Source organism: Ruditapes philippinarum, unplaced genomic scaffold (genome assembly GCF_026571515.1).
Source record: "Ruditapes philippinarum isolate M1 unplaced genomic scaffold, ASM2657151v2 ctg1394_1_1_1_1, whole genome shotgun sequence".
In the NCBI taxonomy this organism is placed as follows: domain Eukaryota; kingdom Metazoa; phylum Mollusca; class Bivalvia; order Venerida; family Veneridae; genus Ruditapes; species Ruditapes philippinarum.
Genome location: NW_026859055.1, coordinates 64,307 through 91,337, shown reverse-complemented (window position 1 = coordinate 91,337; position 27,031 = coordinate 64,307). Strand labels below are relative to the sequence as shown.

Here is a 27,031-nt window from a genome sequence, read left to right as displayed (position 1 = left end):
CCTGGGGTTTTGCATGCGGACTAATTAAGTTTTGTCAGATTTATTGCCCTTGGCTTACTTCACTTCAGTGTTGTTATATTTTTCTGGTCCTTTGGGATCATTGATGCCAGCACAATATATATTAAGTGTTGAGAATTGAGTACCGCTAAAGCCGGTGCTATGGGGCGTTAGGGGTGTTGCACTTATCCATTTTCCATTATGTACAGTCTCAGACTTCTTGCCCTTGACATAGTATACATTTGCAAGTTGTCAAATTGCGTGATGCGTAGCTCAAACGTATTTAACCCGGAGTTTACAGGACTGATGGTCAGCATGTACCTTGGGGTTGCTTGTGGATTTATTTATCATTTGTGGAGTAATTGCCATTGACTTGGTTACAAATTTGCGGTTTTCAACTTTTGTCACAGGTGTGTCAAAAAGTATTTGACCTAGAGTCACGAAACTTTACTGAAATGTTGGTCAGCATTTGCAGCTGTTCATCTAACAGCTTTTCCGACATCCTCTGGTGAGGGAATATTCGTTTATCAATTAAATTGCAAGGAAATGCAAATTACTTTAGTATGGACTAATATTCTCTTGGGAAAGCCAATAAATTATAAATTGATTTCATCATAGGATTGCTGATTATCCTATTCACAAAATGTTTTAGTTTTAGTATAACATTCCAAATTGTAAACAGTAGCCCTAAATGTATTTATACTAATTTTAAAGGTTTTTATCTGTAAATATGATGATATGGTATGTCGGGTAACCGCATATTATGAAGTTTTGTTCATATAAATAAAATCATAAAGTTAGAATTCTTTCTGCTCTGCGGCTGTTATAATAGAATGTATCAAATGAAATTATCTATTTTACTATATTTTAATGTTCTGCAGGTCCAAATTTTTTCTAAGCCACAAATACTCTATTCTTTCAATGAATGTACCTTTCTCATAAACTGCTTTACAAAGAGCGGGAAAATGTTACGTGTTAAAATGTGACCGATACTCGTGTTAAGCACCATTTTATGGGAACCGTCGTAAAGTTTTTTAGCCAGCGTTCATCTGTATTCAAACTTATTGGTCACTGTTCTATTTTTCATATATACACATATATATATACTTAAATGATAAATTAACTCTACACTTTAACACCGTCAACACTTTATAATAGCTGTGAATAATATCACAAACAAATACTTTAATTGCACATTTTAACATCTTTACAGCACTTTATTTTTTCGAAAACAAAATATTTCACTTATTATAAATACACTTTTATTTATAACTTTAAGAACATATTGATTTAACACTTAAACAACACTATACTATACTTTCAGACATACCTTTAACATATATAACACTTTAACATTATGTTCAATAATATGCTCGCGATCGTCGCGACATTCCCGGCGACAATAAAGTGCAACGAACTTTAACTTATATATAACGTTTAATGAGCCTTTTAAACATTCAAATCTCAATAATAGTTTTTCTTCGTAGTAAATTCAGATCCAAAACTGAATATCCAAGTCAATTTTTAAGATTATGATAATATTCTACATACTCTTCAAATTCGTTTTATATATTCCTGGAAAGGTCAGGCATATTTTCTCCAAGTTCTGCGTGATTGATATTTCCTGAATATCCAACAGATGCAGAACGTGTCACAGACTTTCTTGTATTGTTTTTACATTTCTCTGTCTTATTCAGAGTTATGTTAATCGAGGTTACAATTACTTCGACACACTCTGATTCACCGTCATTACTAAAGTGAGAACTGTCAACTGTGCATGGCTTGTGATAATGAATTGTCGGTACTATTGTCATTTTTAAGTACCTGCTCATCTTCAGTAGAAAAATCTGGAAACAAAGTGATCCCTCGGAAGCATTAATCACAACAAAATTACAAGAGAATTGCAAACTCAGAAGTCTTATCAAAATTGACTATATTGTTATCAACCGAAGTAATATGCATAGAACACTCAGCATTTTCGTTTAAACCAGACAAATTATTATCAGCAAATGCATTCAAAGTAGAATTATCATCATTCAGATTTGTAGTTGGTGCATGTGTAACATTGTCAACAGTTTCTTATTCAGAACTATTGAAAGCTATTAAACCGCTATCTTAATCCAAAATATCATAGGAATTGTGTCCAATGTTATCATTACACTTCATGGTAACACTGTGATTATAATCAATCAAATTATCTATCAAGATATTATATGTTTGGTCAATATCAAAGTTATCGATGTAAAAACCGTTGATAACTGCATATAAGTCCGTTTCAGCATAAAATATATCCTCACGTATTTGATTATACTGCTGTTGAAAAGTCAAAAGTAAACTTGCGTTTACATCGGAAGTGATTGCAGTGTGAATAATAATGTGTTCAACTGAAATATGCAGACGATTAAAGCATGCAACAAAGGATTATTTAACAATTTTAATCAGTGAAACATTACGGATATGGTAGAGAGACATATAATATCATCGTTATTTTGTAAAAAACATACGAAGAATATCCTGGATACAGAAGGATCAGATTTCACAGATCATAACCGTATAAATTGGTTTGTGTTTTGTTTTCTAAATAAAACACAGCTTATTGTATGTTTATGACTGGTAGATATCATCACTTGCTTCAAGAATAAAAGAAAAATAACTTTTCAAGTAGGCCTACAGTATACTTTAAACCTGCAAGGTAAGGACAGTTTAGTTATTGTTACTCTTGGTTTAATTTTGTTACAGTTTCATTTAGTTGACAATTTCAGATCATCACAGTATTTGTTCGGGGTAATTAAATAATTAACACGTGGGTAAACTACTATAAATACTTGTTCCATATTTACAACTGTGTAAGTGAACCGCTGAAATCCTTGGCATGCGCAATGATGGAAAAAAAACTTGACCGCCCCCACATTTTAACTGTCAAAAACCTTGTGTCGCATGGGGTTTTTCTTTTAACGCCCGGTCGCCACTTTTTCTCTTGAACTCGCTTCAGCTCAATGTACGGTAGGGGTTTTCGTGGAAGGATAAGTTATAAAAAAATTAAAAACAGGTAAAAAATTTATTAGTTTTTTGCGATTACAGTATAATAGATTTTAAAAATTGCAAAGTATTAAATAATAAGACAGTTATTGCATGGCTGTTTGTGGAACAGTAAACTGTTGATGTGTAATTGAACTTAACAGGTAATTTGCGATGGACATTTAATGAAATTTCCTTGGGGAACTAGTAAATTTTAAAATTGAAATGTAGTATGCCAAAATGTAAACTTATTTTAACTTTCAACATCCCATAGGTGGGCATAATGTCGCTTATTATAGTAAACCTTAGTGTCATAATTATCCACAGGACCTGGTATATTTTTCAGTTATGGTCTTTTGCTATTTTAAGATTAACAGTTTCTTCACCATGAATATTGGATAATATAGCAAAGTTATCTCCCTTTATAACGCTTGTCTACACATTTGAAAAGCATTTTGTTTTGATGAGTCAAGTCAAGGTCACAGTCCTCTTGAAAAAATACGAAATTTATTTTAAATGCTCAATGACTGCAAAAAACTTTCAAACATTAAAGGATGAGAGATTCATTATATGTTTTGCGTCTGTGTAGTGTTTAGACTATCATAATATCCTCGCCATTAAAATGTAAACTGATAACTGAGTCCATAACCGGAAAATTATTATTTTACAATGGCCTTCTTAACGTAATTACACATTTTTAATTCACGATATTTTTTGCATCGGCCCATGCAGTTTCTGACAATGAGCTTAGCATTTGACACAGAGCCTTCAAAGGATGATTGGTAATATTAAGAAAATGACCCCTAATAATCCGTTTTGCGCCCGGTAGGTAGAAAGTAAGGATCACATTGTTCTTGAACGGAAAACTGATTCCATAACCGGAGAAATCCTTGGCATGAATATATTAAGGAAAAGAAAAATAACGAAAGTTCAAGTGCATAGTTTCTTTATTTTTGTACGACGGAAGACAGTCGAACGGGAGTATGTCATTTCTTTGATTCACTTTCCAATTCCAATCTGTAATACAAAATCAAGTGAAATGTTTTACAAAAGATTATATAGATCTATGCATATTTGTTTTCATTATTATTATTATTATTAATTATTGTTTCAAAGTAAACGTACATGTATAGACTATGAAGGTTTATTTGTTAAAATGGGAAGAAAAACAAGTGCACATACAACCTTTCCCTAAACAAACAAGCTAACAAATGTAACTAACTGACTAACCAACTAACTAACTAACTAACTAACTAACTAACTAACTAACTAACTAACTAACTAACTAACCAACTCACTAACCAATACCTAAATAACTAACTAACATTAAATTAATAAAAAGAAACAAACAACAACGATAAATTCCACCAAGAGCAGCATTACTACAAGTTGTTGAAACAAAAACACCTTAAAACATGTACCAAATAAGCGGTTATTTCTATTTGCCTGTATTTCATTAAATACATGCACATGTATATCTAAACATTTCAATTAACTTAAAAATATATAAATAAAACTACTTTAACAAAATACCAAGCAAAGTTCGCAATAACTATCTAACTAATTAAATTACAATTAAAGCTATAGACAGTTACCTGAGAGAAACCGGAAGAACCTGTACAAAAGTTACACAATGGGCATACATCACAAATATTGGCTCTCTTTAACAGACCGGACTCGTACCGTGTCACTGCTTGGTAGGCTGTAAACATTTATTTTGCATTTGAGAATTATATGTATTATACTTCAATATAAATTGAACTATATGTATGTCTTGTTTCATACAACGCCCTAAGTTAGAAAATGCTTAAAATCAATGAAATCAACATATGTACTTAACTTAAAGGCCATTCAAAGCCTCAAAGCGCTATTATTTATTTTTTGTCATATATTTTTATTTTCGGTTTTCCTGTTACAGTTTCTTAAAAAGTGACTCATTTGCCATATAAGTAAGCCATCTGAGTTACCTGTTAGTGATTTAGTATTTTGTATGGAGGTCAACATAACAGTTTGTTTACATTTTTCTATCTTTATCACAAATTATTTCATATCATGTTTTTTTCTTGGGGTGGTAATTAAATGTCTTACATGTTGTAAATCCAATTATTACAACATTATAAAAACACATGTTTGCCCTTTCAGAAAGATTTTTTTTTATATTTCTGAGGCATAATTTGCCTTTTAACAGAAATGTAGCAGTTTTCAAAATAGTGTTAATTTTTTGACATGCATTGGCTTACTAGTATTGCGCAAGGGCTATGTAACTTATCAGTAAAATACAATATGTTTTTTAATCATACCAGTAATAATAAGAAACATGCATTCGACTACAAACTTGTTCTACGACATTAATTAAAGTTCAGTGTCAATGTTCGAACAAAATTCGTCAAAGCGACTATTTATACGTATACATAAATATGTTTATACGTAAAGTAAAATAAAATTGCTCCTTTTACATTTTGACAATTAGTACAGTTATAATGATCTAATATTGTGAATGAAGTCAAATTCAGCGTAATAATCATCTTACATGCTCTAAATCCAGTATGACTACAAATTAAACAAATGTTTGCCTTTCTAAAGAGATTTAAAAAAATAAAATCATGGAACATTCTAGTATAACCTACTGGGTTCGTAATAATCATAGACGATTATGTGACAAGCTTGATTCTTCACGACCGGGTCGGACCTGTCCATTTTGACTGTCACGACGGACTGACCGTTTTGGATGATCTGAAAATACGTGCACAGAAAATTGCAAAATAGGAAAAAATATGAAAATACATAAAGTAGTTATAAAACAAAAAGTTTTATGATAAAATTACCACATTTCAAAATAAGGCATTTAGATTATTTTCGAACAGTAACATTGCCATATTGAATGTGCAAACACTGTTTGAGTGTAAAAGAAATTAACGTTTAAAAGTAAATAATAAATAACAACACATATTAGAAGTTACATTGCAATTGATGCTGAAAATGAATAATTAGTATTTGTTGTACAATTACGGTGTTTAAGACCCTAGTAAAATGTTATTCTTACATCTTCAAGCAATGCTACAGAAAATGAGGTACATATTCTGAAAAAAAATGTTGGGACCCGTTGAAGGAACTGGAGCAAAAATAAATGTGTGCAAAATGAAGATCCGGTTTCATTGGCCCTGTTTGAATTAATTAATGGACCTGTTTCTTCAACTAATTCAAATTATCAGTGTATCATACATGATGCAAACATGAGGCATATAAACAGTGAATGTTTGTAAAAAAAAAGCAGCAGTTCGTACCTAGTAAGTCATTTACAGAAAAAAATCAAAGTATGTAAATATACATTAACCATCTATTGTTTGTATTTATTTTTTTCGTGATTCTGCAGCATACGAATAATTAATATATTTATATTACATTTCTTTTTCAATATATTGCTGATATTTGAATTATATTTGACTTTCTGTTATACATGTACTGTCTGAAATAAACATCAAATGATGTCTATTTCATATAGCCAGCTATTGGCACCTGTCATACATAATATCGCGCAAAACGACAGTCTTTGTATTTATAAGAAGTGATTGGGAATGTAGTCAGATTCAAATTAATTGTGAATTTAAGTTTATCGAAATTTGTGTCGACTGAATTTAACACATGTTTTTCGGGATTTATTTGTTTCTTAAATTTCAAAGGCTTTGAGTTGCGTGCTTTAGATATTTCACACTCTAACACGGATTTTTAGTTACTCACATAAAGTGATTCATGGATTTGTTTATTCTGGAATTAAGCAGTGTTTTAACTAGTTTTAAGTCTTATATTGATTCTTATGAAGTGATTTTGAATATATTTCACTATGAATTTGTTTCAATGGCTGGAGGCACCGCAAGCTAATGATGCAGTGCTGTTGGCGTTAGAGAAAATGAGTGTGTTCACCTTTAAAGGGATACTCAGGCAAATTTATGGCAAAAATATCAAATTTATCTTTTGTACTCGAATCACGCTAAAATGACATTTTTAAATGTCCCAGCAAGATTTTCTGTAAATATTCTATATATTTTAGGTTTGAAGCGTAAAAATATCTATATATGTTGAAAGAAATTTAGACGCCAACAGAATTACCGAGTAGTTTTTAAACTAGTAATGTGACTTGAACAAACCATGGAAGTTACAATAACAGATATTGTAGATGTTGTATTATTTAAAAAAACCTAAATCATTCATTTGACATGTTCTTTAACGTTTCCAGATATCACTGTGCCAATTATTGTAAAATCTTAACGCTCTAACCTGACCCGCGTGGGTCAGGTTAGGAAACCACCATTTTATTCTTTACAAGGAGAAATGTTTTGTTTCTGTTACTGCCTAGTGTATTCATTTGAGGACATTTACAGATAAATGAAAAAAAATCAAAACGAAGAAATGAAAATTATGCCTGTGTATCCCTTAATATCTTAGTATTAGACATATGCTTGTTTAATCGTTTCTTATTTGTGAGTTTTTGGTTTTGTTGAAGGTTTTGAACTTTTTCTTATCTATGTAGTATCGATTTGACTTTTAAATAAAATTACTTGAAGTTTATTAATAAATGTAGATATACTGTTTTCTAAATCTAATAAATGGGATTCTAGTTGTCTAATAAATAGATGGTTAATAAGTTAACAAATGTATCTACAGGCATTGTTTTTTTTTCGTCTTAGTATTTACAGAGCATAATGCTTTGTAAGGCAAATTGTTCTTGAACTTATTGTATTATCATTATTGTTTTTCAATCAAATAAGACATCATTCTATTGTATTAAATCATACCTTACACAAATATGTACCTTCTTTAATGATATAAATATATATACATGTATCGACAAAAATAGATCTATAGTGACTGACTGAGCCATGTTAGACACTGTAATCCTTTTCATCGGACTTTATTATACAGTGAAGAAAATTTTACATAACGACCATTATAAAAGCTTATTGCTGAACTTTCTTGAAATGTTTTAGCAGCATAATTTCTTTTCCAAAAGTGCTCTTTTATACAATTTTCTTATTGCAAATTGCGAAATATTATAAGAAATGCGGTAGTACACAATACTTAGGATCCCCTAGTAATACGGACCGAAGCCGGATTGCCCCAGGGCTGTTTACTAAATTTCTGAAATATTATAGCGTTATCTTGCAGACCAGTTAGTTATGTATACATGTAACCATATACGCTTTTCTACAAATTCCTACCTCATTAAGATACAGAGCAACTTTCCTCCCATTTGTTTCATGTTTTCTAACGTGAATCTGTTTTATAAAAAAGTCTCTGTCAACAACAAATCCAGTTGGGGTTTCAATTTCCATCATTATCATATGACTTGAAGTTGGACCATTCCATCTGTAAGTGGACATATATGGAATTTATGATATTTTTTTTCATGTATTAGTTTGATCATATGTAATGGTTTTCTTCAAGATATTAATACCTAGTAAAAGTGGGATTTCTAATCGCTACTCAAAATCTAAAACCGTTCCTAGGACAGTTGGACGGTAGTAACTGTTTACCATTGACACCATACAGGCTCAGACAAATCAAGCTTTTTTCTTTTTCTTTTGGACAATAAAGTTATACTTAACCAATATTTTCATTTCAGACTTTTCCATATTGTGTACAGTTTTAAATTATCATAATCAGTTTGATTATTAGCACGATATGACAAAACAATTACTTACATGGAACAAGCCAGTTAACAATACATGTAATCACGAAAAACGTGAAAGAAAATTGTTACATCTTATTCAGTTTACTTTACGAGAAAAAAATTGTTGTTTTTTATTTTTGTTGTTTTTGTTTTTTTGTGTGTGAAGATATGAGGTCGTACTTTATGTTTGCTCTCACTGTTAGGGAATTCAACGACTCTTTCTCTATGTCTGCAGCGACCGAAATATAAGACCCGTTGCCAACACTGCTCACATAGAATGATTGAACGACCTGTTTGAACAACATAACATTGTAATATGTATAAAATTGAGCATTGTTAACGTGATATAAAGAAATTTTGAAAAACATGTTTAAAGATAAAGTATAAACAAATATACATCAAAAGAAATAAACCGATATCCAATTGCTCATCTTTGTTTTAATATAGTTTAGTATCTATAAAGATATGACATAAACATACTATATAAGTATGTTACAAAAATACAAAATGTGACCCTTTTTGACCGATTGTCTCTAACAGCTAAATGTGTGTTGTCGTCGTTTAAATTATAAAACAAATTTTTATCTAAATAAGGCATTGGTTGATACCGGTGATATATGTTTCTTACTTTAACCAATATTCCTCTCACAGGAGACTAAACTATTATTGCTGAACTTGTTGAAAGGTATTAGCTGGTTGAAATATCTAAAGTTTGAATTAACTAACAGGACGTGTGTCCTGTTAGTTAAAGTTCAATGTTTATCTGATACGATTGTTTGATGGTTCGGTTATTTTTGTACTTTTCTTTACCATAAATATAAAAATTATTTTAGTCTAAACAGATATGTTATAGCACACTCATGGTCGATATACCATTATTTGTTTGGTTCGTAATTAAAAGATAATGAGATGTAATGCAAATAAATAAAAAGAACTTACGTCTACGACAGCAATGCCATCTCCCATAGCTTGAACTATCACATTGTCTAAACCAGAAGGTATCTAGAAAAAAGCAACATTTTAAACTGATGTTCAATAATTTGTAAATAACATGAAATACAAAGCAGAACATGAACTTGTATTATACGGACACATTATATGAAACAAACATTAACATACGCATAAATAGAGTACTTTTCCAGCTGACATAAACTACAGAGTAAATTGTCAACATTTCAACGAAAACTGAAGATTATTAAATGAAAATGCAACCTAAATCACTTTAAACGTAAGCTTGTTTTTTTTCGCCAGAAATTTATATTGATCTCTACAAAGCATCTCTAATTGCAAATTCCTGTTAACAATGCTGGATGATTAAATAAGCGCACGAAGTTAAATACTAATGTTTATGATTTAATACTTTCCGTGAAAATGCTACGTATTTTTGTATGTCGTAAAGTTATTGATGTTAATTATTGTTTCTGTTGTCTGTTTATATATATAAATAAAAGATATAAATAAAGTTATAAAAATCATTGACTCTACGTAAGAAAAAATATAATAAATAAAGTTAGTTTGAAACATGAATAACGTAAAGATAATTTCAAGCCATACCTCCACTGTATGCAAAGAATCAAAGTTGTTTTGAGAAGCCTTGTATGAGTGCATAAAATTCATTCCGAATGTATTGAACTGCACGCCATAATTGGAAGCAATTGAAGAGTGTTTGATTGCGTATTCTGTTAGTGCTTGAATAGAAATAACTGTATCCTGAAAACAAAGAAAAAATCTGTACGAATGTATACCCGATTTTAGCACTGTTAACATGTCAAGTGTTGTATGAAAGCGTAAAAAACTTTTAGATAGCACATCAAACGGTTACTCGAAATCTTTGGTTTTACGAAGGATTGAAGCTGAATTCTGCTTAAGTCGGTACAAAGTGCGCACTTATAAAGTTATTTTTCACGAACTGATCAAATGAAACCAAGTCGGTATTGACTAACACTTTCCATTTCTCAGCAGCAAGAGATATCTTCAATCTTCAGACCGTTCAACAAACAATCTAAATCTTATCTAAGGTATTTTTTATTAAATGTATCCCTTTAGCATTTGGAAAAGAAACTTTATTTGCTATAATCATGATCTATGATCTTGAACAGAAGAATTATATACATGTACCTGAGTTGACGAAAACCCTCCATCAGGATTTCTTTGTGCAACAAGCCATTTAACGATGGGGAAAGCTTCAGCATGATGCCCTAAGGTCATGTATGTAAGTAACGCATATGCCGATGTCTCAATATCACGTGCAGGTGCTCTATTTTGCAACGTTCCTGTAATCTGCTGACGACGAACAATTGTAGTTCTTTCTTGCCAGTAAACATAGTCACCTGAATTATATTAGATAAAACCTCTTGAAACAAGTACGCAAGTCTTAGCTTAAGGTGAATTATATCTTTTCTTGAAATCAAGAAATAAGGTTACAAAACACGTATTTTACAACATGTTATGTATTTAGGTTCTTTCACAAAAGCGACAAAAATAGATTATACGGAATGTGTAAGTTATGACATTGGCTTTACGATGTGTACGAGCTATTTTTGCGCTTATATTTGTTTGTTTTTTCTGTATGCTTGTATAAATAAAGCTGCCTGATCCAAAGACATTGCGATGATACATATATGAACTATTTATGATTCATTTATGGCGCAAGTAAAGGAAAGAAAAAAATGTAAATATCACATTACCATCGACATGTTTGGAATGGTCCAATTTAGTGAAGCATGAAGGACCAAAGGAACTTTTTGACAATGCCAAAGCATAACATACAATAGACAGTGTGTATGCATCGGATACAGTAGACAATTTTGATTCCAAATACTGCTTTCCTGTTGTTATTGCAGATGATATTGCATTTTCCTAGAATATGTACATTTCAATGTGTTCAGTCTCAATGATAATTACAGCAGTATTACAAACATACATACGCACATAAGCACGCACGCACATTTATGAATCATATTATAACTTACAAAGTGGATTTAATAAATTGTACTTAATATGAAACCACTTGCCCCTCACCGCTGTGGGTTCGAATCCCGACAGGGACTTTGTATTCTTTCATGTGAGGAAGCTATCCAGCTAGCTTACGAAACGTCGGTGGTTCTACTCAAGTGCCCATCCGTGCCTTGAATAATGCACGGTAGGGCACATGAGGTCTACCTCCAACGTTAAAGCTGGAACGTCGCCAAATGACCTATCCTGTGTCGGTGTGACGTAAAACCCAATCAAACAAACAAATGAACTTAATATGAAAATAAATGATAAATAACTTCATTAGGATAAATAGTCTGGACCTGAACATTAGGTATATTCCTACATTCCATAATTGAAATCAATGTGAAAGCTGTCAGCTTTATACCAGTCCCTGTTTTCCTGTGCTAAAAAGAAAAAAAAAAAACTTAGAAAAACAAGGTAAATGTCCAGACAAAATTTTTTATAGTTGGAATACATGTTTTAAAGAATATCTCTGAATTTCATTCTTACGCTATGCTGGAACATTTCTTTAGAAACAAACATTACTTTTCCTTCATGCATCTCATTTGAACAATACATTCTTTTTTCTAGTCTAAACATGTTTAGCATAAGAAAATGTTACCAACATCTACATAAAGGACCGGTATCATCTCTCTAAAAGAGCCATCTGTATTTTGTTGCAACAGAAGCCAGTTCATAGCCGTAGTCAGCACATTGCTGTCAATTGTAATCAGCGATTTAGCTTCATGGAAACATTTCAAAACATAAGCAGTAAGCCTGAAAAAGAAGAAGTATATGTATAAAAAGGTGATAATAAAACGTTTACTTGTATATATATAAATAAATATTTCACGTACCTCCCTTATTGCTTTCGTATAGAAGTTCAGTTGTTTTGAATGAGTCCTATTTAAAGGCACACATTATCTTAAAGGGACTCCACTGAGGTTTTTTGACATGATGGGACTGAAAATATTTTTTTCCAGATAAATGTACCATTTGATGTAGGTGTAGACCACAAATCTTTGTGCAAACTTTCAGATCATTCGTGCACTTCGTTTTGCCATAATAATAATTATTCAAATTGTAAAAAAATGACCAAAAATGAAAAGCGTTTAAACGCTTTTCACTCAAATTAGGCTAAGAAAAGCATAAAACTACGATTTTCGATTTATTTTAAAGTATATTTCTTAACTATCTTTGCATATATTTCTGTTTAAAGCGCCCCAGTTCATTTATGTAAGAAATTTTAATGTTATGTTTTTAGGCTTTTAAACCTCAGTGGAGTCCCTTTAAGTTCATAGTCAGTATATTTCAGAGATGGCTTATAAATACGTAATGAATGCAAACCCTTTTACATTTCTGAACATTTTTAATTAACTATATTCACCATGTGCTGCCGTATTGATCCCTTTCGCCCCAGATGCTAAATGACCCGTCACTATGTCTGTATCCTAGCTCGTGTTGATAACCTGTTGCAAAAAAAGTGTGTAAAAAGTGAAACTTTCACTATAACAAATCTATATTGCGATTTTCACATGTTTACAGTCAGAGGATATTTAATATGGAGGCTATTTGTTGCCAAAAATCAAGCCTTTGCAACTTGACAATGCATACTTCGGTTCTACTACACAGATTAGTAAAAATCTAACTGTCAATCCGAGAGTTACATACTACACTGGTATTATGCATTTTGATTATCTCGATTTGATAAAATTGAAGCTGTAAACATGCAACTTAGATAAATTGCAAACTGTATTTATAAATGTATAACTCTAAATGTGCGACATGTAGAAATGTAAATCGAAAGAACGTACACAACACGTTTAATGCTGTGCATCATGACGTTGAGAATGTAACTGCATCAACTTGACACACTCAGGTTGACAATTAACACCACACTTTCCTTTTACATTCTAACGCGATTAACATTTGTAAACGATTTTGCAACTTCCATATATGGAATTATCACGGAAATAGACGAAAATTAATAGGCGAGCCAATTTTTCACGAAAGCAGAATATAAAGAAGGTAAACTCTTGCTGGTACAAAAATATTTCAAATTATATAGAAACTGTTATAAATTTCACATACATTAACTGCATTACAGTTGACTTTGAACATCCTCTGATTCTTTAAAAAGTATTCTAGTACAGGATTTTCAAGTACTGCAAAATTGGTCAAGATATAATGTAACAATGTAACAACGTTTATACTGATAATGAGCATTATATTATGCAAAAACTAAAGTTGGTGAGTTAACATAAGGGAATGTTTCCCATATATAATGACACACACCACTATTTGTATTCAATGGTAAAAAAACAAGAATAAAGATCAACAAGGCTAAGGCAACGTTCACAGGACGCGGCCTCCGACACACTCAAAAAAACCTAGAGCGGTCATAAGGGTGAAGGGAGTGGGACATGTAATGTGAAATGATATCAACTAAAACGGGCCCATAAGGCATTAAATTAAATTAAACTAGAAATGTGTCATCATGCCACGGATGCCCCCGCATGCAGCCAAAATTTCAAATGTTATAATATTTAGTTCCAAATTTGTTTGCACAAATTATTTTTTTCATTCTAAGTTCAAAGCCCTTAAAACTTTTCAATGCTAACACAAACCATTTTTATACAATGTTCAAGGCACTGAAATTATTCAGTCTTAACCATTTTTATACAATGTTCAAGGCACTGAAATTATTCAGTCTTTAACCTTTTAAAAATAGCATATTGCATATTTGTAGCCAACATAATGGCTATATACATTTCCACAAAAGTATGAGTGCTGAAACTGAAAGTTCAAAATTTTTCCAACATTCAGGAAAGATAAGTTTGTCTAAAATCATTGAACCACGACCAAATTCAAACTTAAACTGCTTATTCCTAAGATGTATCTATATTATTTTTCAAAGTGAAAGGGACATAACTCTGCCAAAAAATCATCGAACCATGACCAAATTCCAACTTGACCTGCGCATTCCTTTGACATATCCATATGTCAATTTTGAGTTGAATATGTAACACTGTTTTGTTGATAATGAACAGAAACTGTAAATTTCATATCATTTTCAAAGTGAAAGGGGCATTACTCTGCAAAAATCATTGAACCATGACCAGATTCGAACTTGGTCTGCGCATTCCAAAAACATATCCATATGTCAAAATTGAGTTGAATGTGTAATATTGTTGGGGAGATAATAAACGGAAACTGAAAATTTCAAATTATTTTTAAAGTGAAAGGGGCATAACTCTGCCAAAAATCATCGAACCATGACCAAATTTGAAATTGACCTGCGCATTCCTTTGACGTATCAATATGTCAAATTTGAGTTGAATGTTTAATACTGTTGGGGAGATAATAAACAGAAACTGAAAATTTCATATTATTTTCAAAGTAAAAGGGGCATAACTCTGCCAAAAATCATCGAACCATGACCAAATTTGAACTTGACCTGCGCATTCCTTTGATGTATCGATATGTCAAGTTTGAGCTAAATGTGTGGTACGATTGGGGGGATAATGAACGGAAACTGAAAATTTCATATTATTTTCAAAGTGAAAGGGGCATAACTCTGCCAAAAATCATTGAACCATGACCAAATTTGAACTTGACCTGCGCATTCCTTTGACGTATCCATATGTCAAGTTTGAGTTGAATGTGTTGTACCATTGGGGAGTTAATGAACGGAAAACTGAAAATTTCATATTATTTCAAAGTAAAGGGGCATAAACTCTGCTAAAAATCATCGAACCATGACCAAATTTGAACTTGACCTGTACTTTCTCATGACATATCAATAATGTCAAGTTTGAGTTGAATGTGTTGTACCGTTGGGAGAATAATGAACGGAAACTGAAAATTTCATATTATTTTCAAAGTAAAAGGGGCATAACTCTGCCAAAAATCATCGAACCATGACCAATTTCGAATTTGACCTGTATTTTCTCATGACATATCCATATGTCAATTTTGAATTGAATGTTTTGAACCGTTTGGGAGATAATGAACGGAAACTGAAAATTTCATATTATTTTCAATGTAAAAGGGGCATAACTCTGCCAAAAATCATCGAACCATGACCAATTTCGAACTTGACCTGTATTTTCTCATGACATATCCATATGTCAAATTTGAGTTCAATATGTGCAAGGGTTATTAAGATAATGAATGGAAACTGATGATGACGGAAGGACGGAAGGACGGAATGACGGAACAGGGTAACACTATATGCCCCTGCCATTATATGGCGGGGGCATAAAAAGAATTAAAAGTATAAGGGCTGTAAGGGTGAAAAGTGTGGGGGGGGGGTGAGAAAATACTTACCGTCAACGACAATCCAACAAGACAGACATCACAAAACATGTAAACATCCAAAACAAGTAACAAAACAGACATGAAAAACACGTGAAGGAACACAGAGGGTCTTGGAACGGTCAGTGGTAGTTAAACCACTGGGGAGTTTAAACCAGTTTAAGGCGCGCCAAACCTCACTCTTAGCCCCAATATGTTCCTGAATGACATTAAAGTGTAAATAAAAATAATCCCCGCCAAATGAAATTCTAATTAAAGTGTAAATAAAAATAATGATATTATAACAAAATTAGTGAAGACGGCAGAAAAATTACTATGACCCATGATCCTACGAAGTTTGTATAAAACTTTGTAAAATATTTACGCAATTTATGATAGCGATAACCTTGTTTAAGAAGTTTGTAAGTAATAAATAAATTGCGCTCATTAAAATCATCAACACGACTGGACGCCCTAGCAAATCTAATTAATTGAGAAATATACACCCCATGTGATGTAGCATGAGGTACATCTCCATCTAAATGTGGATAGTTAACAATATTAAAATCAAAATCATCTCTTTTATCGTAGATTTTAGTTACTATAGTATTGTTAATGATAGAAATGTTTAAATCTAAAAAAGAAATAACGTCTGAAGAGTTAGTTTTATTCAATTTAAGTTCACTGGGATATACTTTAGAAACCAATTGATCGAAATAAGGATTATTCGTGTTAAGAATGTCATCTAGGTAGCGGGAAGTGTTGTTAAAGGTGTGTGTGCCTTCAAACGTTTCACGGTAGTACTCGTACGCATGTCTTTTACATTCAGCAAATAGTACTAGAATGCGATACATGGAAGTCACTATTGGCAACACGAATATATAGAGAACTGAACAGTAAGCCTGTGCCATCTTTCTTTAAATGACTATGTTGGGTTTGTAGAAAACCCCATATTTTTTACTAAGTGTATAACCACGAAACAATTCAAAGTTTACCACCGATTATTCCGTTGTATAACCAAATAGTTGTGAATTTGTCCCATTTTAATGTTGAAATAAATATTCAGTGTATCCTAGCATCTCTGTTTACCTCCATAGAGAGGTATTTTGAGTCATTAGATGTGATTTAGCCTTTTATTATTAAATATATGTAAGCTGACGTAGGTTAAGGTCTTTATATACATCTATTATGCATTGTACTGAATCAATGGCAGCTCTTTGATCTGTGTATACATGATGTCAATAGCTATTACCTAGACTTGCTGCCTTTCTGATTAAAAGCAGAGACATGAAATACTACACAGAATATTTATTAAGTTTTGTAAGTGATGGCTTTCTAAGAGATAAAATAAACAAGGTATACATAAATTGATAATCAACATACTTTGGACTCATTTAAATATTTTTTTTGAAAAATAAAATGGTAAAAATGGGAAAATATATCTATACAGTATGGTAAAAATAAAAAAGTTACAACTTTGGTTTTAATTTTACTATTGTTAAAAGTTTTTTCTTGTTAAGTCATACGCTAGAATTAAGGTTACTAATATATTAGTAAATGCTACAACTAGGAAAGACAACAGCCAGAATTAATCTCTATCAGATGTTGACTTGAAAATTTGAAAGTGGTAAGGTAGCAGCTTAACTGTAAATGTTACTCATTCCTATGCAATTTTCCCCTCAGTAAAAAATTATTTTGTCGTTGAATATACATGTAGTTTTATCAATAGTTTTTACTTCCTTGAAAAATATTTAACCTCAGACAGTAAGTAACCTGGTGAGTTTATTTTTTTTTTTTTTTTAGTTTTTTTCTTCTGTGGTATCTACAACGTTTTAAAATGTGGTATCTACAACGTTTTAAAACTTATATGCCTATTATCCTTTAAAGTCCGCTGATGTTGATTGTATAAATGCATAAAATGGCAATCATGCGAGTGAATTATGTTAGGTGAATAACAAAACACCTAAAAGGTGTGGTAACAAAAACTACGCGTTTCCTTCTTGTCGCCGACGGTGAATACCGAAAATGAGCGGATAAATACGTTTATTTACGATGATGTAGTGGGCGGGAAAATGGGCGGAGCTTATTTTATCTCCTATTGAAAAACGTGTAAAGCTGGATCATGATGATCCGAATCATGGTGGTTTGACAATGTAAAGCTAAGAAAGTAACTTCTATTTTGTAGGCGTATACACGAACAATGTGTATTCCGCATGTTAAGATGAACACTTGGTATTGCTACTATCAGCAAAACAGTTTATTAAAATGTATTTTGTTGAAATGCATGTTCACAATGTTAAATCGGCAAACTCAATCCAAGAATTCATCATTGAAGTTTACATACAAAGAAATACAATTGTATTTTGTCCGTAAACAAACTGTTCAACTCAGATCAACAAGGCTGGATTTTTGGCAACGAATAGCCTCCATAATTTAAGCGGAGCAAGTCGTTTCTCAAGTATGGGGATCGGTCACTTACGTTGTGTGCAGCGTCGTCTGTAATCTGATGTCATTGTCTGGAAATCATTACTAACTAAAGCCTAACGCCAAACCGTATTCGGTTGAAAAGTATTTACATCAGAAATTTAAATTCTTAAAGCTCTGGTTCGTGTGATAACTCAGTAATTTTGAAAAAAAATCAGTGACTTTTTAATCATAAATTATTTCCAACACACAATTTAAAAAATAATTATATTTACCTGGATTAGATAAAAAAAAACAATCTGTTAAATCAGAAGATTTAACGCAATTGAAAGTAAATGTTAACTGTTTATCAAAAGTAACTGCACCTGATTTGATTGAAGATATTGCATTGTTCTTCACATACTCTGTTAACTGGTTAGTAATATTCAAATACTTCGTTATATAAACATCTGGTGCGAAATTAACCATGGTTTGTTCCCCGCCTCCGTGAGGTAACTGTATCAGTTTTTGTAGACCCGATATACTTGGTACCATAAAGTTACCTGTATGAACAAGTTTAAATAATTTAGTGTAAAACTGTAATTTACACGAAGAATATACAATAAGTTTCATTTCATCTGCATTAGAATTTACAAGGGTCATCCAGTAAAACAAACCCTCTAAACAAACACCTTGCGTTGACAATAAATGTAACGTTCATATTGCTTGTCGTAATCACGTTCATTTCGTTTTAGTACGTTTATCATACAGATACATTTCAAATGAATTCATTAACCTATGCTATGTGTTGAAAAATCAAAACATTCTGTTCACATATACTTCTATGATCCCCCCAAACTATTGTGCTATCTTAAATTTATTACTCTTCGACTAGTTTTATTTTGAAGACATCAAATCTAATGAATTTCTTTTGTTAGTCTGCTTTGATTTATATAGTTGAATGTCGTTTTTAAGTTCATATTTCTAAGCGTATTAATGTGATTGAATAAAGATATAAAAAGTGTTAAAGCATCGTCAAATTTGCTTCATGCGATACCTGTAATCTGCATGTACGCATGTTTGGTTCCATTTACCATGTTTTTAGGAGCTTTCAAAAATATAGTCTTGTAAACGTGCGGCTTCCACTGCTCACATCAACAAGATGCTGATCATTTATTGTTTTATGAACACCTATGGGCTAGAGCACAAAAATATTTTTTTTTATAAATAATTGTGTTAAACGTTCATTGTTTAAAACGGGTTAGGTTAATTATACGTTAACCTTTTTTATAGCCAGGAAATATCTTTCAAAAACTGTCTTATTTCATTAGACTTTTAGCACGGTTTACATTGTATCATGTGTCTGCATGCAAGCGACACGAATTGCATCCACTTAACGCATTTAGGTATCTTGTGAAAAATATTTCTCTTTTACTAAGATAATGTGATACAAAAGCAATACCAAAAGTTCTTCGTAAAAACAAAGCATACTATTTACAAGAGCGATCAGTGATCACATGTGTCGCCTCATGATGGCCAATTTCATGTTGGGACAAGTTTTGTGACAGACGGAGAAGTGATCGGAGTAGTGGCGACATAAATTCCTGTAAAGTTAGGATGAAATTGCCCCGGTAAGTTATGAGGAGTACTGGGGACAAGTTTTGTGACAGACGGACAGACAGACAGACAGACAGACAGTGCACAACTAGACTTGGTACTGATCATTCCTGTAAAGTTTGGATAAAATTGCACCAGTAGTTTATGAGAAGTAGTCCGGACAAGCTTTTATCTGGCAACACACAGAAAAAAACACCTTTTTATCAAAAGGCCATAACTCGGCCAAAAATCATTCAACTGGAAAACCCGTGCAATATGCGCAAGGACTTGACCTACAGATTAATCCTGTAAAGTTTCATTGAAATTGCATTAGTGGTATAAGAGAAGTAGTCCGGACAAACTTTAAAAATAAAAATTATTAAAGGGCCATAACTCTTACAAAAATCATTGAACCGGAAAATGCTGACAATATGCACAACAAGACTTGGTACTGATCATTCCTGTAATGTTTGGATGAAATTGCACCAGTAGTTTATGAGGAGTAGTCCGGACAAGTTTTGTGACGGACGGACAGACGGACAGACAGGCGACGGAGAAGTGATCCCTATATGTCGCCACTACTTCGTAGAGGCGACACAAAAAGCATACTGTTAAATCTTTAAAGAATCATATTTTACCAATACTGTAACTTCTTTTTCAATTGCATCTGTTGCAGATGCAGCAAAGAATCCTGCTTTTGCGTGAACGTTGATCTTTAGAGTACCAAGAGCTTTTGGCGTAACTCGAACATATGTTGAATGACCTTCATTTGCTTGAACCTGACCAAAATGCAAAACGTATCACTAGATTTTCCGCATATCAAATTCTGCTCAGGTTTCAATTCAAAACTTTAATTTTGTACGCACAGGTAAGTGTATAGAATACAAGATAATAATGATAGTAATAAAATTATGATTTTTCTGTAAATATATCTTGCATTGTTGTATTTATACAGCTTCTTTCTGGGAAGCTTGAATGACAATGTATTATCTTTTAAGATAAGGTAAGTGGGTCTGTCCTACTCAACCCGGCATTTGCGTTACACTCTGGATATCTTATCAATAATTACATATGTTTGCTTGTAACTTTACACATTTCAAATCATTGTCCAATGTCGACAGCATATCATTTAAATCATAATTAATAATAACTGCGCAGACTTTCTAAGTAAATGAATTTACTTATCATGTAAGTATTATAGACATATAAAAGTAGCTAATTTTGTTTAGTTAATGTATTAATCAGCTCCCCATATATATCATACCATTGTTGCTGCTGGAATTGGATTTGAAGGATCATCAGACCTGATAACTTGAAGAAATACCTTTAAAATAACAATATGTAAGTTTTAATCAAGTGTAAGATAATTAACTTATTCGTATACGTCAAATGAAAATGTAATTTTCAAACTAAATATTGACAGAATCTTATTAATACAATTAATACATGTCAATTTATAGTGTGTTGAAACAAATACATGTAGACATGACTTTTGGAGAATTTCCTATTTTCCTTACTTTGCTTTACTTTCATTGTAACATGTAAACTTCATTGGACACACATTGTCACATGACAAATTATATTAATTAAAATATATATACATGTACAGTTAACTCTCGGTAACTCGAATTTCAAGGGACTGGGCATTTTACTTCGAGAGAAACAGAATTCGAGTAACGTGGATCTGTTGCCAATACGTTTACATTCGTACATATATATGTGCCTGATTGAATGTCCAAAGTAATAGGTTTGTTATTGTTGATAACGGCAATGCTGCAATATTTAACAGTTGAAATGACGGTAAATCACTTACAACTACAAATTATAAAATATATTATTCAAAATTTAATACATGTATATTAATAGTGCAACATAAACACAAATATTCGTAGCAATGACATAAATGCAAGTTTGTCAGTATTCATCAGTAAAGCACATGTTTTTAGTAAGCACTCATGCCAATTCATTACAATAAAAGCACAATAACACATTTATTTCAACAACAATTTATCTAATATTTGAAGTGAATTGATCATCGGACGAAAACGAAAGTAGCAACTATTGTGAAGTACATACAGTGCCCATCAAAAGTCTGGAGACAAGTCAATAAAAACAAGTTTTCTTGGCAAAATGCCCAATTTAATTCATTCTTAATGTATAATGATACATATTAATTCATTCATGTCACATATGAACACAAAAAAACAATGCACAACTTAGATTAAAAGTCTAAAATGCCAAATTTTGTCTCATTTACCTAATAGCACAAAAACCAACAAACAGCAGTACAGAAAAGACCACACAGTAAGTGCTAAGTGTGTCCGCCTCAAGCTGCCAAAACGGCTTGAATTATTCTAGGTATACTCTTAACTAATGTTCTACATCTATTAACTATCAACTCATACCAGGAATCAAAATCATTGACAGTTCTCTCAGATTACCATGATGCTTGTTCCCGAACTTCATTTTGATGTCATGCCACACGTTTTCGATAGGGTTTAGGTCTGGAGAATGTGGTGGCCAGTTCTCCAAGCACCTAATGCTCTTCTGGGAGTGCCATTCTTTCACTACCTTTGCCCGGTGGCACGGAATACCATCATCTTGGTACCAGCACGCATCTCCATACACTAGCAGATGAGGCGATGGTATTGCACAATTGCACAAAATGTCAATGTAACCTTTGGAATTCAAGTTTCCATGCACGACCCTCAGAATACCAGGTCCCTGGAAGCTCATGGCACCCCATACCATGATTCCACCACCTTGAAATTTCACTGTTGACACAACACATTCGTCCAAAAGAGTTTCACCTGGACGTTGTCTGGAACATGTTGACCTTGCTCTCATCGGTGAACAAAACAGTGGACCAATCCATCCATGTCCAGCCAGAATGTGCTCTAGCAAAAGCCAAATGCTTCTGTCTATGATCATTGGTCAGTAGTGGCTTCTTAATGGCTTGATGACACTCTAATCAAACTTGCTTAAGTCTGCGACAAATTGTGGAATGTAAAGCATTAACTCAGTCAATTTCCATGACCTCTTGAGCAATGGAACAATGAGTCTCCTGTCTTGTAAAGATTGCCTGATAAGCAAGGGGAGCGTCTCTTAGTGTAGAGACCTTTGGGCGGCCCAATCTAGGTCGATCATGGTAACTTCAAGTAGCCTCAAATCGATCCAATATCTTGTGAACAGTGGCTCTGGAAGAAGGAAATTGAAGTTAACCACAAAAGAAACATCCAAAGCTGATATTGATCTTGCAAAAGAATTTTTAAGTATTCAGCAAGTGAAAAAAAAATCATAAATTTAAGTAACCAACCTTCCTATTCCCAGAATGTTGGCAATTTCTGAAGCAGCCACTCCTTGACTTCTCAGGGTTTTACAGCGCACTCTGTCTTCAAATGGAACCATTGTATTGTAGTGAAACATTCACTAGACTGACCATGGAAGTTATGTTGATATTTGGACAGAAATTTTTTATGGATTATTAAAGGTTTTTGAAGTGTTCGAAAACACTAGTTAAGTTTAGTTTTCTCTAAAAAATATGTAAAACTGTAGGTTTGTCATATAAATATGAAAATCTTATGACATTCTTAACATTTTTTATGCCAAAAGATAATAAATGGAGGTAATATTATATTTCAAACAATAAAACTGCATTTGCTCGACAGATTTTGCCAAGATTACCCAAAAATTAGTGAAATGTTATGTGTCTCCAGACTTTTGATGGGCATTGTATTAATGTATGCAATATGACGGAACATTAATTATACGAGTGTAGGACAAAAGCCGCCGCCCCCGGACGAAAGCCCCCCCCCCCGACTAAAAATGACAAGGTGGACAAAAGCCCCCCTCCCATGAAATTTACACATAGGACAAAAGACCCCCCCCCCCCTAAAAAATACAGATAGGACAAAAGCCACCCCCCATCTTTTTTCACACGCACAGGTGCTCAAATTCATCAAAGTTCACACAAACTTTTAAATAAAAATGAAAAAAAAAATGTTTTAATGTTTATTTATAATGTATATATTGAAGTGATAACAAAGTATATGATATCAGATGAAATACTGCATGCATGCGATACTGAATTCATAGCTTTTCACATACACAACAAGGGTTTGAAGAGTAGTAATGCTTAATCACTTTTGTAAAGGGATCAAATTAATATCCTTAGCACTATGTCATCTACATGTGATGTCCATACGTATCTTTTAAACACATAAAAAACACAACTTTAATACACTTTATGTAAATTTGATTGACCATGGGGGGGGGGGGGCTTTTGTCCTACCTTTACTTTTTATGGGGGGGGGCTTTTGTCCTATGTGTAAATCTCATGGGGGGCTTTTGTCCACCTTGTCTTTTTTAGGCGGGGGGGGGGCTTTCGTCCGGGGGGGCTTTTGTCCGTATCCCCAATTATACACTGTCATTTACGTTGATAACACACATCAATTGAATTGTATTGTATTGTATTGATAACACACATCAATACCTAGGTTGTTAATTAACTAACACCTGTCAGACTGGCACGAGTCAACTTTCTTAAACAAATGTAATTAAATCTTAATTTAGTTATCTAACTGTTAAAACAAATTAAGTCCTGAAACCGATGAAAGCCACTTTACGACGTGTTAATAGAACATGATGACCGGCAATAAAAATTACTATAAAATGTGTGAATCACGAGTGACAACATCTGACCTTGATGTCACCAACCTTTGATCAGTCGGCTGTTTTCACACTTCGACTAATTGAGATGAAAATATGTTGGACTTTAATTGACGGGTCATTGCTGTGCTTTACTTTCATTGTAACATGTAAACTTCTTTGGACACACATTGTCAAATGACAAATTATATTAATTAAAATGACAATAGATTTTTTAAGATTGTATATTAATTAAAATATATATATTAGGAAATTTAATTTCAAGTAGTAATGTGTGTACCTGTTGGGGAGCAGGCATGTAATTAAACACTGTTATTTGTACTAGAACTTCCTCACCCAGTATCATTGATGGTGGTAAATCCATTGTTATGAAAAAGCTTTTTTTAACTGTTATCTGAAATATGATAAAAGAAATAGGTTTAATTTCGAGACACTGAAATGAATATTTGAAAAAGGGATGATTCATCGGAAGCAAGGAAAACTGTTGATAATAAAACAGTGCAACACCCCTCACCACCACAACACCGGTTTTAGCAGTAGATCTATTATTTTTTCAACACCAACGTGTTTGAATCATTGAACCCAAAAGACCAGAAAAATAAAACAACACTGAAATGAAATACTGTCATCTTTTGCCAACTACCAAACGGCACTTGACACCAGTTTTGTCAAGTATAGAAATCAGGAAAAGGGGTGATCCCTCTGTAGCAATGAAAACAACAACATTAAATAAATAATGCAGACTCGGATTGATTGAATCTGTTCCGCTTAGATATTAAAACATGACGGCAACATCGAAAATGTTGCAGTCTCTAATTAAACCGAATCACTGATAAATTCAAGATACCAACCACGGCTCCTGGTATCGGTTAAGTAGAAGATAACAATTAAACGTGGTATGGGGAATTTAGAATTTCGAAACTTTTGCAGATGCGTTGATTTGAAAATTTACCTGGAATCTTTATATGACTCATTCGAGTCATTCCACTAAAAGCAGCATATAGTCCCCGAGTAAAATAATGTGTGCCCTTTCAGTTATCTAAAAACAATAAACTAATGCAGAATAATATAGTGTTAAGGGTAATTCTCTGGAGATCGAAGGAGCATTTCTTTCGATCTATATTTTTTGTTGCGTAAGATAGAATATTAAACAATTGCCTTTTGCTTTGTGCCAGTAATGCTCAAACCAGAATCTGGATTTGTTGCGAAGACAGATGAAACCCAAGACGTTATAGCATCAGGGACTGTATGGATCACTGTGTGTACTCCAGATGGACTGAAATGGTAAATTAAGTTAACAACTTAGGCAAATGTTAAAAAGATTCGTCAGTAAGGAATATCCAGCCGTATAAACTACGTCTTTTTGGTTAGGCGAGCCACCCGACTACTCCAATGTGTTGTTGTTGTTTGGTACGTTTGGAACGGAGGATCAAAACATATAGCTATTGGCTTTAGAAAAAGAATATAATAGATAAGTATATAAATGCATACCTTTTATTCTATGAAGAGTATAAACATTATCCATTCAGAAGACAATTGAGGAAATTATATTTCAAAGTGTTTTTAGGCCATAATACAATACTAACCCAATATGATATTCATCCCAAAGCCATGTCTCGGGAAACCTAGTACGTATGATTTCTTTTTCCGCAACTGAAGCTGGAAGTGACCATTTGGTATAGACAGTTAATATAAAGTAAAATATAACATATGAACATTTTAAGCAGTATACTTAACACAACACGTGGTATCATATAGATATCTGCATAATTCATTTCATTCGAAAATAAATTTCAAGCAAACCTAATCATAGAAAAAGTTATCTAGAATATGTGGTAAACTGAAATTATAACTTAGCTTGAGGCATAGCTTTTAATCGAGAGAAACAGGTAATAATAACACGCATGAATACATTTGAATATTGACATATTATATTGCAAAAATGTATTTCAAGGACACAATAATAAATTCAAAGCAAAAATTCTCACATGGAACAGGAGTCGTGGTAAAAAATATGAAATTATACATAATACATGTTTGTAAAAAATGTTTCTGTTGTTGTTGTTTTTCTTTTCATAAAGTTTACTTTGTTTCAGAGTCGAGAAAATATTTACTGATCGTTTGAGAAAGAAGCGCTTACTTTTTGCACAAGTCAGAAAAAATATTCAATATTAAATTTGAGCATACATTAAATATATTACTCATGCTTACTAACATTCGAGAATATTTTTTAAAGGATTATCGTTTTTAAGCAATGAGATTGAAGGAATTTTCTGTTTAAATTGAAAACTAAACTCATGATAGAAATTTACCAAATCATAGTGATCAATCTTAAATTAAACGAATGTTTTATATGCAAATTTGTGGATAATCAAGATTAACGGGTTTCCTTTCCTGGAGGATACGTGA

General features: G+C 32.6%; 2 protein-coding genes across 2 annotated transcripts; both read right to left on the bottom strand.

The window, feature by feature from the left end:
- Window positions 1-3,944: 3,944 nt before the first annotated feature.
- On the bottom strand, window positions 3,945-11,535 carry LOC132755014 (CD109 antigen-like). The gene is made up of 9 exons (XM_060745794.1): window positions 11,371-11,535; window positions 10,802-11,013; window positions 10,238-10,393; window positions 9,623-9,685; window positions 8,864-8,973; window positions 8,232-8,379; window positions 5,643-5,748; window positions 4,611-4,717; window positions 3,945-4,032 (listed from the first exon to the last, which is right to left on the bottom strand). The coding sequence occupies exons 2-9, from the start codon at window positions 10,889-10,891 to the stop codon at window positions 4,015-4,017; spliced, it is 798 nt and encodes a 265-aa protein (XP_060601777.1). The 5' UTR covers window positions 10,892-11,013; window positions 11,371-11,535; the 3' UTR covers window positions 3,945-4,014.
- Window positions 11,536-11,850: 315 nt separating this feature from the next.
- On the bottom strand, window positions 11,851-25,018 carry LOC132755017 (CD109 antigen-like). Its single transcript, XM_060745797.1, has 8 exons — window positions 24,903-25,018; window positions 21,219-21,278; window positions 20,593-20,733; window positions 19,416-19,556; window positions 18,745-18,921; window positions 13,047-13,128; window positions 12,286-12,436; window positions 11,851-12,063 (listed from the first exon to the last, which is right to left on the bottom strand). The coding sequence occupies exons 4-8, from the start codon at window positions 19,453-19,455 to the stop codon at window positions 11,929-11,931; spliced, it is 585 nt and encodes a 194-aa protein (XP_060601780.1). The 5' UTR covers window positions 19,456-19,556; window positions 20,593-20,733; window positions 21,219-21,278; window positions 24,903-25,018; the 3' UTR covers window positions 11,851-11,928.
- Window positions 25,019-27,031: the final 2,013 nt, after the last annotated feature.

Coding starts and splice junctions, on each gene's coding strand:
- LOC132755014 (XM_060745794.1), bottom strand. CDS start 10,891: ATGACCTTAGGGCATCATGCTGAAGCTTTCCCCATCGTTAAATGGCTT. Junction 9,686..10,237: donor ATTCTTTGCATACAGTGGAG/GTATGGCTTGAA, acceptor GCTTTTTTCTAG/ATACCTTCTGGTTTAGACAA. Junction 8,974..9,622: donor ATGGCATTGCTGTCGTAGAC/GTAAGTTCTTTT, acceptor TTGTTCAAACAG/GTCGTTCAATCATTCTATGT.
- LOC132755017 (XM_060745797.1), bottom strand. CDS start 19,455: ATGGTAAATGGAACCAAACATGCGTACATGCAGATTACAG. Junction 18,922..19,415: donor TGCGTACATGCAGATTACAG/GTATCGCATGAA, acceptor TTGTTCATACAG/GTAACTTTATGGTACCAAGT. Junction 12,437..13,046: donor GATCAATACGGCAGCACATG/GTGAATATAGTT, acceptor CTTCTTTTTCAG/GCTTACTGCTTATGTTTTGA.